Source organism: Mercenaria mercenaria, chromosome 6 (assembly GCF_021730395.1).
Source record: "Mercenaria mercenaria strain notata chromosome 6, MADL_Memer_1, whole genome shotgun sequence".
NCBI lineage: Eukaryota > Metazoa > Mollusca > Bivalvia > Venerida > Veneridae > Mercenaria > Mercenaria mercenaria.
Genome location: NC_069366.1, coordinates 21,663,862 through 21,676,108, shown reverse-complemented (window position 1 = coordinate 21,676,108; position 12,247 = coordinate 21,663,862). Strand labels below are relative to the sequence as shown.

Below are 12,247 nucleotides of genomic sequence, written 5' to 3'. Positions count from 1 at the left end.
CACTTTGTACACGAAATCAGTACACCTACAGGAGAAGACTCCAGTCTTCCATATCTGTATGAAGTACAAGGTAAGTGCACTTTGTACACAAAATCAGTACACCTACAGGAGAAGACTCCAGTCTTTCATATCTGTATGAAATACAAGGTAAGTGCACTTTGTACACGAAATCAGTACACCTACAGGAGAAGACTCCAGTCTTTCATATCTGTATGAAATACAAGGTAAATGCACTTTGTACACGAAATCAGTACACCTACAGGAGAAGACTCCAGTCTTTCATATCTGTATGAAGTACAAGGTAAGTGCACTTTGTACACGAAATCAGTACACGAAATCAGTACACCTACAGGAGAAGACTCCAGTCTTCCATATCTGTATGAGCACAAGGTAAATGCACTTTGTACATGAAATCAGTACACCTACAGGAGAAGACTCCAGTCTTTCATATCTGTATGAAATACAAGGTAAGTGCACTTTGTACACAATCAGTGTATGAAGTACAAGGTAAGTGCACTTTGTACACGAAATCAGTACACCTACAGGAGAAGACTCCAGTATTTCATATCTGTATGAAGTACAAGGTAAGTGCACTTTGTACATGAAATCAGTACACCTACAGGAGAAGACTCCAGTCTTTCATTTCTGTATGAAATACAAGGTAAGTGCACTTTGTACACAATCAGTGTATGAAGTACAAGGTAAGTGCACTTTGTACACGAAATCAGTACACCTACAGGAGAAGACTCCAGTATTTCATATCTGTATGAAGTACAAGGTAAGTGCACTTTGTACATGAAATCAGTACACCTACAGGAGAAGACTCCAGTCTTTCATATCTGTATGAAATACAAGGTAAGTGCACTTTGTACACAATCAGTGTATGAAGTACAAGGTAAGTGCACTTTGTACACGAAATCAGTACACCTACAGGAGAAGACTCCAGTCTTCCATATCTGTATGAGCACAAGGTAAATGTGCTTCCTACATAGAATCAGTAAACTTGGGAATTAAGCAGTTATAGGATAATATATTTATTGCAAATTTGTTTCAAAATAATAATCTACAATGTACAACAAAAGACTTATGAAACAAGATTTCTGCAAGGCAAGAAAGGAAAATAATCAATTTTGACAGATCATGAAAATGTGTTACAAAATATACTCTCTTACTTGGTTTCATAATTTAACATTGATACTGTAAACTAGAATTGTTTTCGTGCTTTTTAAATTAGCGCCTTTCGCGGGTAGTATATTTCCGTGAAATTAAATAGCCGCGAAAAACTCTGTTCTAACAAAAACGCGAAAGATTCTAGCTTCAGCTTATATAGTCGCTATAAAATGGTTCTGTGCTTACACATACCTGGATACTAATAATTCATATTCTAGTACCGTAATTGTATAACATGAGTGCACAAATACACATTATTTCAATTGATTAACAATTAATTTATGAAGCAACAGCATTTTCAATTTCGATCTGTAAGGCAAACAGGTGATAAAAACAAAAACAATATGCATCTATCGAACGACATATACATGCAATTTGCAGTCAGCAGCCAATACGATATATTAATTGTAAGTAAAATAGTGTGTCTATTTCTGCTAAGTGTGGATTAATCGCCTATTTAAATGGCAAACAAATGACAGTGTAATAACAGCAATTTACTGACTGTCAATAAATGTAGGTGTGAATAACCGTTGATATGTATAGGATAGACAACGAGTGTCGTTGTCTACGGGATATATACAACGAGCAAAGCGAGTTGTATATATCCCGTAGACAACGGCACGAGTTGTCTATCCGACTTAGACCACGTGACAAAAAAACTGCAATTATTGAAAACTCTCCCAGGCGTTCAATAGAAATTAGGATTAACGTGTTTTTAGCTCGACTATTCGAAGAATAGTCTAGCTATTCTACTCACCCTGGCGTCGGCGTCGGCGTCACACCTTGGTTAAGTTTTTGCATGCAAGTACATACAGCTATCATTTAAAGGCATATAGCTTTGAAACTTATTTATTCTTTTTCTAGGTCAATTACCAACCTCACTGGGTCAAGTTCCATAACTCTAACATGTATTTTGAGCAAATTATGCCCCCTTTTGGACTTAGAAAATTCTGGTTAAAGTTTTACATGCAAGTTACTATCTCCAAAACTAATGCAGATATTGAATTGAAACTTCACATGTGTCTTCGAGGTTATAAAACTAGTTGATAGCACCAAGTCCCATAACTCTGACCTTCATTTTGGCCAAATTATGCCCCCTTTTGTACTTAGAAAATTTTGGTTAAAGTTTTGCGTGCAAGTACATACAGCTATTACTAAAAGGCATATAGATTTGAAACTTATTTTTTCTTTTTCTAGATCAATTACCTACCTCACTGGGTCAAGTCCCATAACTCTGACATGTATTTTGGCCAAATTATGCCCCCTTTTGGACTTAGAAAATTCTGGTTAAAGTTTTGCGTGCAAGTACATACAGCTATTACTAAAAGGCATATTGATTTGAAACTTATTTTTTCTTTTTCTAGATCAATTACCTACCTCACTGGGCCAAGTCCCATAACTCTGACATGTATTTTGAGCAAATTATGCCCCCTTTTGGACTTAGAAAATCCTGGTTAAAGTTTTACATGCAAGTTACTATCTCCAAAACTAATGCAGATATTAAATTGAAACTTCACATGTGTCTTCGGGGTTATAAAACTAGTTGATAGAATCAAGTCCCATAACTCTGACATGTATTTTGGGCAAATTATGCACCCTTTTGGACTTAGAAAATCCTGGTTAAAGTTTTGCGTGCAAGTACATACAGCTATTACCAAAAGGCATATAGCTTTGAAACTTATTTATTCTTTTTCTAGGTCAGTTACCAACCTCACTGGGTCAAGTTCCATAACTCTTAACATGTATTTTGAGCAAATTATGCCCCCTTTTGGACTTAGAAAATTCTGGTTAAAGTTTTACATGCAAGTTACTATCTCCAAAACTAATGCAGATATGGAATTGAAACTTAACATGTTTCTTCGGGGTTATTAAACTAGTTGATAGCATCAAGTCCCATAACTCTGATATGCATTTTGGTCAAATTATGTCCCGTTTCGAACTTAAAACTCTTTTGATATTTAACATTTTGGGTAATAATTTCCTGCTTCTGTGACAATATTTCGAATAGTCGAGCTTGGCTGTCTTACGGACAGCTCTTGTTTCTTTTTCTAGATCAATTACCTACCTCACTGGGTCAAGTCCCATAACTCTGACATGTATTTTGAGCAAATTATGCCCCCTTTTGGACTTAGAAAATCCTGGTTAAAGTTTAACATGCAAGTTACTATCTCCAAAACTAATGCAGATATTAAATTGAAACTTCACATGTGTCTTCGGGGTTATAAAACTAGTTGATGGAATCAAGTCCCATAACTCTGACATGTATTTTGGGCAAATTATGCCCCTTTTTGGACTTAGAAAATCCTGGTTAAAGTTTTGCGTGCAAGTACATACAGCTATTACCAAAAGGCATATAGCTTTGAAACTTACTTATTCTTTTTCTAGGTCAGTTAACAACCTCACTGGGTCAAGTTCCATAACTCTTAACATGTATTTTGAGCAAATTATGCCCCCTTTTGGACTTAGAAAATTCTGGTTAAAGTTTTACATGCAAGTTACTATCTCCAAAACTAATGCAGATATGGAATTGAAACTTAACATGTTTCTATTGGGTTATTAAACTAGTTGATAGCACCAAGTCCCATAACTCTGATATGCATTTTGGTCAAATTATGAATTTCGAACTTAAAACTCTTTTGATATTTAACATTTTGGGTAATAATTTCCTGCTTCTGTGACAATATTTCGAATAGTCGAGCTTGGCTGTCTTACGGACAGCTCTTGTTATAAAAGTAATATCATCTTTGTACTGTTAGGGCTAAATTGTCAGTAGGGCATATGAAATAATGCAGGTTATTTGTATAAATTCAGTTTTACTCAAATACTAAAATTTAACGTTCATTAACACTTAGAGTCATTTGCAATCACAAAATTAATGCTAAACAGTTAAGTATGGATTTCTCAAAAATACTCAAAATTGGCCTGCATGCTGAACAATTAGTTTTTGTGAGGAGTTTGCATGTTGGCGAAACACGATGACAGATACGTTGATTCAAGAAGATAGCCAGGTTATTTATTTTTTTAGTTAGTTAGTTATTTTTTTATTTGTTTACTTTGTTTATCAGGATATAGTTAGTGGGTAGATGCTCGTAGGACTAGGAATACCTTTTACTATATCGTGCCCTTCTTGTAAGAATGATGTAGTTGTTTTACTTTCTAACTGGGCCAAGTTGTTCGAAACTTTAACGGGCTGTAATTTAGTTTAGTTTAGTTCAGTTTAGTTTATACTTTGTTTTAGATCATTTGTGATGAAAGCTTTAACTGTTTAAGCTTATTGTAACCACTCTCGAGTCCGTTTCCTATGAAAACTAGTACTGGGAGCATATGAGAAGTCATGGTTGTGACCCCAATGATGCTCGAACCCACGACCACTGCATTAAGCTGTTAAACTAACAGCCTGTTAAATTTCTATTCAAGATACTAGTCTTGGTTGGTGGGAAACACTAGTATGATATTTTAATTTTACTGTAAAGATGATTTAGTGTTTATAATCCTTAACAAGTACATTTGATTTTCTAAGTTTTCTAAACTGTCGAAATCTACTGATAAAGTTAATCGACCGTTAAGTCAATCGCCTGTTAAGGAGGTAGGATACCTTGTTACAAGGGTAAATTCAAATTAGTTGAACCGCAGCATGTTTTTGTATTTCGTGTAATATGAAGTTTTAACTGCTACAATCTCAATTTCGTTTGTCTCTGTCCCTTCAAGTTCAATTTTTATCCAGGTTTGAAGAACATGACCCTCCAAAGGTATTTCATATTGAAAGAAGAAGGAAAATACGGATATTAAACACTTTTCAGTGTATTTTAGTTTCATTGATATCCGTAGAAGTCTGCATAATTGATAATTCTACTGGTATGCACGTTATCTTTCTAATATAAGCTTAAAATGTATATGTCGCGGGGCTCGTGTTTCCATGGTAACGCATTTTCTCTCATTTTTAAACAACTATGTATAAAAATAGGGGTTTTCGACGGCTTCAGTGCCATTCTGTTAATGACCAACATGAAATATTTGGGTAATATTATTAGCAAAATACCAAGCACTTTATATGGTACCCTATTTTTCTTAAATTTTAAAGTAACCATGGCAACAGAGATGTTTAAAATAGCTTATATCTTGCTGTTTATCGTAATTTCTTTAAAAAAATATTGAATAAGATTATCTTTCTGGTTGATGTAGCTTTAAAACATATTATTTCTAACGTAGGTTACATTTTCGTGCTATTTGCATTTATTCAAACAAATTTCATAGCTTAGAATACGTACAGCAGTACCCCTCGTCTGCCATTTTTCATGGAAAAATCGTTCAGCGTGCTGCTATTATTCTCATGGATATTGTTGAAATGAAAATAAAAAGCCGAAGCTGTGTTTCTGAAATAGACCAGTGTCAACGCTTTTGAATTTTACATTTAGATACATAGGTCACGGGCTTCGTTTCCATGGTAACATCAATTCAATTTAAGAAACCACAATTTTCTACTGAAATTTGAACAATTTTAGATCTTAGTTTTAGTATGTAAGTAACAAATTATCAATGGAACCTGAAAAATAGGTATTACAAATCAAACTGCTAGACTTTTTATTTGAAAATGGCCGTAACAAGTAACCTTTTACCCAACTATATTCCAAATAACATTGGTTGCCATCATCCATTTTCTTACATTCCGCATAACATTTCAATATAACTACATAAAAGAAGCAAAATTTTGATTATTATTCAGAGCAAAAGACTCATAAAAATATTTCAGCAAATAATGGTTATTTGAAAATAGTTAAAATAAAGAAAATGTACAGAATTACGTACTTTCAAGATAAAAGCTATTAATTTTGCGCGGTAACTGACACGTAACGTCATGACGTCAATGACGTCATTTTAAGGCAACAATGTTTTGAAGCGTTTCTGCGGCAGTTTATTCATTATTTCTGCATTATTAAACCATAAAGCATCAGATCGAAGACAAGTTCATGATTTGTTTTCAGAAGAATGAATATACAAACACATTTAGTTTGTCGTAAACGTTGTCGTAAATCGTCACGTTAGCTTCCGGTTGGACATGCGCACATACAAATATGAAGGTAACCTACCTCCTTAAAGTTTCGAAGAACTGGATCCAGTTGTTTGCAAATGTAAGGATCGTACTGACATGTCTTTTTTTATATAACAAGTGAACATAAAAAGTTACAACTGTTGGAAACATTTCAGTGAATGTGTAAATTACGTTCTTACCCAGTTGGTTCTACACTACAAATATGTAGTTTATTGTAATTCAATTTTATTGATATCTAATAACATGGGGTCATTTTCACGATATTAATATTTAGACGTTGTCAACTGAATTTACCTCCAAGTCAGTCTTATTTTTTATCCCATTGATAACTGGTGAGAATATTGCAAGGTCATTTAACTCCGGCGTTCGCCTGTATTGTTAGATGGTAAATTGACACGAAATTCACGCGTTTTTACCCCAAGTTTCACCCGATATATATACAACGCTACTGTTGTATATGAAATATAGACGGGTACAAGTCTGCTTTGCGATTGTCCTATTTACAGATTATCGTGGTCTAAGGATGAAAAGGATTAGGGTGCATTTATAAGTGAAGGGTACAATAAAACTGAATGTTTTCGAGAATACTATAAATGCAACTATGCAGTGATACTTACCTTATTATACTAAATATGTTCACTTGTGACTTCATATTCGCGGGATTCGCGATGGATATGATTCCGCGAAGATTTGTATCCGCGAAAAATGTTCATGTTGTGAAAAATGCAAAATATAGTATCCGCAAACATTTCTAGGTTTACAGTATTTCAAGAAGATACTTTCATTTTCCCTATCTGACTGATGGCAGAATTTCTATTGAGGTTGGCTCAAATCAAATCGGCATCTTTTAACAATGCTATCATTATTGAAATATAGAAATGGCCTGGATGTATGCTGTGTTTGACACATAGGCCACAGTTAAAAATGTTTTTTGTGCCCTCAAAAATGTTTTTGGGAGGAATTTAAGATTTGCCTTTATCTGTCTGTCTGTCTGTCTGTCTGTATGAATTTGTGTCATACATGTTTCAAAAAGTATTTTACCCAGTCATCAAACCTTGTAGGATTGTTATTCAGTATGTAAAGTTGTGCACCGCGTGTTTTAAGTGGGATTTCACACAGCGGGACTAGAGTTACGCATAGAAAAGGCCTAAAGTGTGTTGCATGTGTCTCAGGAAGTATTTGACCTAGGATTATGAAACATTATAAGACTATCGGGGGTCACACTGGGAATTTTTTTTCTCTGAGCCACTGCTTTTTCTGAAATGACAAAATTATGAGGCCAACAACTGCAAAGCGCATAGCATTGACGTTCATGTAGGACTATGAAAGTACTCATACTACTTAAGAAATTATTTTATGTATGTATTAAATCTTTCTACACTTTAAAAAGCTATTAAGAAATATCAGTTTTTGTTAACTTTTAAAATTATCATTTTTTTAAACATCTGCCATTTGATAAAAAGATTTTTGAAAATCACATTTAAAATAAAGATGTCAATAAAGAAGAAATTTTGTTAAAGCACTTCACATATTTTTAAGTTGTCATATTTTGCACATTGCTTAGAAGTGGGTGGGGTTTGATGCCTTCTTGTGTTTTATTCTCGATAAAAACTTGAAATATTATTCAGCATGTGATTTGTGCACCTGAGTTTTGTTTTGGATTTCACTCTGCAAGACCAGAGTTATGGCCCTTGACTTGATCAAAAATATACATTAAGAGCATAAGAGTTTGTGTCCCAGGTATTTAAAAAAGTATAAAACAGAGGATTTTATATGTCATGTGAATATGTGCACCTGGTGTTCTGTTTATGGTTTCACTCAGCAGGACCAGAGTTATGGTCCTTGACTTAGTGAAAAAAATCACATAAACTGCTTTAACATTTGTGATAAATGAAATGGCTGAGTATTCCCATTCTGTCTGTAAATATTAATCCCTACTGGGTTGAGATTACGAAGCCCGTGGATCCAAGAGTATTACCTGTTACATCTTATATTTTTGTGTTATTTGCTGTCTCTGGGTCATTCTGCATGATTTCAGTGCTTTGACATTTGTGTTACATATCTTAAAAAATATTTCACCTAGAGTCATGAAACAATGTATTGTTACAGGAAGTTGGGGCGCCAGTGTCCTATGAACACACTTCTAGTTTAACCACATTGTTTTTTATTACAGTTTTTGTTTCATCTGGAGGTGCTGCAAGACAACTGGTTGATTGCCGTGGAGAGACCACAGCTAGACATGTACAGCTCACTTCCAGAGGCTCTGAAAAGAAAGAAATTTGGAACTTGATTGTCAGTGTGTTATTTTATGTGCTATTTGACTATCTTCACTTCAAGGGTAATTGCGAAGGAAAATATGAAATAGTAATTGGAGACAGTGAATTTGGAGTGCAATGTAGCGAAAGTTTTATATACAGGGAACACTTATGCAATCATCTACTTGTAATGTGTAGTTATTTCATTAACAGTCGACATTTATCTACAAATATTGCATTTTAGCAGTTTTTAAACCAGTAAGTTACTGGTAACTATCGTAATGGTAAATCTGAAATGGACCTAGTGGTAGAAAAATCATCATCTGTCATAATAACATCTGCTCCAATAAAAATGAAAACTGTAATTATTGTTTTAGCTTTGATATCACACGACTACTGTATGTCTTTAAATAAATGAGCCGTGCCATGACAAAACCAACATAGTGGGTTTGTGACCAGCATGGATCCAGACCAGCCTGCGCATCCGCGCAGTCTGGTCAGGATCCATGCTGTTCGCTATTAGTTTCTCTAATTCCATTAGGCTTCGAAAGCGAACAGCATGGATCCTGACCAGACTGCGCGGATGTGCAGGCTGGTCTGGATCCCTGCTGGTCGCAAAGCCACTATGTTGGTTTTCTTATGGCACGGCTCAAATGGGATACAAAAGTTTTGCAATGAATCCTCCATATAAGCCTACGAAGCTGAGTTGTTAAGGATACCGACTTCTGAATTAACAAAACTGACGCTTCCTTCAAATAAAACTGAATCTTTCTGAGACCGTGTAAGTGTTCTTTTGATCATAAAGCAAGACAATTTCAGTTTGTGACTAAAGAGTAAACTTCCTCAGGGTGCCTTTATGGCCAAGTGGTTGAGGTAGCTGACTTCAGATCACGGCCATCAGCACTGTGGGTTTTAAACCTCATATAGGATTAACCTTTAGCCTGCTGTGGGCAAGTGGTTCTGCATTTGCGACCAGTGCAGACCAAGAGGCTGATCTTGGTCTGCACTGTTCGCTATTCAGTCGGTAAATTTTCAGTGAACACCCCTTCAAATAATAAATGGGACTGTCCAAATTGAATGATGGACTAATTTATTTTAGAAATTTAGCAGCGTAAAGGTTAAGAAAATATTAAACAATTTGTAAGAAATGATCATTTTCTTTTGGATCTGTTTTATGAAATCAATATTTTCCTACTAAATGTCATCAGTAGATAAGTCACATCTTGTCATCCAGACAGCTGTGACAAATCTTGATTTTAGTTCAGACATGTTTTCAAACCTCATATTGCTATTGATGTTGTAGTGAGAACTTTCAAACTTTCATTTCAGCACAGGGGCCGGCCTCTGTGGCGGAAAGGTTAAGGTAACTTATTTCAGGTGACTTGCCATCTACCCCTCTAGGTTCATGAATTGGGTAGTCATGTTAGGAAGCCATATTGGCTTGCAGAAAGTTATTGGTGTCTACCCATATGCTTGTAAATGCCTGTCACAAGTCTGATCCTGTGGCGGGGTGTACTGTTCTCCATGCTTGTAAATGCCTGTCACAAAACTGATCCTGTGGCGGAGTGTAATGTTCTCCATGCTTGTAAATGCCTGTCACAAGTCTGATCCTGTGGCGGGGTGTTATGTTCTCCATGCTTGTAAATGCCTGTCACAAGTCTGATCCCATGGTGGGGTGTAATGTTCTCCATGCTGATAGAAGATATTGTGTCCATTCATTTCAACTCCACCTCCAAGTCATGTTGAGCCACCTTCAGGTCATGTGGAGCCACCTTCAAGTCATGTGGAGAGGTTTCCAGTACTGGTGCAGTATCCAGGAAAAAGGTTGAATAACTGAAATGTTGTTGAATAACAATGTTTACTCAACAAAACAAACATTTAAATGGTAGAAGAAGATGGAAGGATATGGCTTGTTTACCTTCGGTAGACCATTCTGTCTGAACACACCTTTATAAACTTACAGTTGCATAATATATAGGGGATAAAATTGTCTGTAGATTCACTTAGAAGGATTTATTCAATAGATGTCAAACCATTTGCTCCGGTGATGAAACCAGTAACTTGATACAGTGGCCATCTCAGGAGGATATGTCTTGCTTATAGCTTTAACTTTAAATTAGACATTGTCTCATCGTTACATACCTATATGCCAAGTCAACCCCTTGGCCTCCTAAATTTCTATAATGAACTTGCCCATCTTTCAGTTTGGACAGTACCATTATCTGTAAAAAGGGGTGCTTACTAAAAAGTAACTGACTGAATGGTGAACAGTGCAGATCTTGATCAGACTGCACAGGGTATAATGACAACTCTATACTAGGGTATAATGACAGCTAACATTTCTACCATGTTATATTGAAACATGTCTGAGATAAGACTGCATGGACAAAAAATGGAATAAAAACACTGTATATATATGAGCCGTGCCATGAGAAAACCAACATAGTGGGTATGCGACCAGCATGGATCCAGACCAGCCTGCGCATCCGCGCAGTCTGGTCAGGATCCATGCTGTTCGCTAATAGTTTCTCCAATTCCAATAAGCTTTAAAAGCGAACAGCATGGAGCCTGACCAGACTGCGCGGATGCGCAGGCTGGTCTGGATCCATGCTGGTCGCAAACCCACTATGTTGGTTTTCTCATGGCATGGCTCATATATATATATGTTTTATCGTGCCCTTAAGTTAGGCTGTTGGTGCTCTGGACAAGTTGTTGAGTACACTGGTATACTTATACTTCACATTGACCCTATTTTGGTTTTACTCTATTCAATCTAGTAGGGTTTTTTTCAGTTCTGTTAGAGCCTTTCTCACTGGAGAGTTATTTTATTTACACTGACCATTCTAACCTGTTGAAAATAGGGTAAGTGTGAGGCTGCCACACCCCAAATGTATTTATATCACCAGTTTCCCTGATACAGCTTACTGACCATTTCAAGGCTTTGCCTGTACTTTCAATTTGCTTTTTGTCCATTCCGTATTATATGTTATGTATATTGTTTTTTATTATAAACCTATATAAATTCTGTCAAAAATAAGGCTTCTATTTCACAAATAAATATGAACAGGCAGAAAAAAATTCTGTATTGTATGTTGATGCACTATTTTCATCTTGAAACAGTTATATAAATGGAGCACATAAAAACTTCGCTCAGTTCTATTTAATCATCGATAGACTTGGAAGGTTTCATTCAGATAACAAAAGAGCAAACAAAAAAGTGGGTGGAGGTATATAATATATAATAAAAGGGACTTTTGTGAGATCCGATCTTGCAAAATCCACTCGAGTCGAATACAGCATCCAAAATGGAGCTACTATTATAATAACCCTATTGTATGTTGGTGGTGTTACTGTCATTCCCTCACACCCCACTGTTATGCCTCTCTCTCCTTTTTACTGAGGTTAGGTACCCATGATATACTGACTGGAGCTCCTAATTGGTGATTTTGCTACCGTCCATCCCTGAGCATTGCACCACTATGTTCCTTTGCTTGTGCAAGTAAATGTCATTGTCACTGTTATAGAAAGTGATCAGATGGGATGGTGCAAGTTATCAGCTTTGATCTATGATTCTCACTTGTTTGACACATCGCTTTTCAAGTCAAAGGTTAACATGGTCTGTTTATTGTCTGGCCCATATCTCTACCATTAATCAAGGGATTTTAAAATGACTTGTTCCCTGTAATGAGTTGATGTATTGTGTGCAAGACCCAGACCCCTGGCTCCAAGGTCAAGGTTACCTTTGGAGATAGAACATTTTGGTATTTTTGTT

At 35.9% G+C, this 12,247-nt stretch overlaps 1 protein-coding gene across 1 annotated transcript in view; it reads left to right on the top strand.

Annotated features, from left to right (window-relative positions):
- Positions 1 to 8,840, top strand: part of LOC123549445 (U3 small nucleolar RNA-associated protein 4 homolog) — a 77,008-nt gene extending 68,168 nt beyond the window's left edge. The window contains exon 19 of the mRNA XM_053546703.1: positions 8,394 to 8,840. Within this exon, the coding sequence (XP_053402678.1) occupies positions 8,394 to 8,510 (117 nt within the window). The 3' untranslated portion in view covers positions 8,511 to 8,840. The remainder of the gene's footprint in view (positions 1 to 8,393) is intronic.
- The last annotated feature ends 3,407 nt before the right edge of the window (positions 8,841 to 12,247 follow it).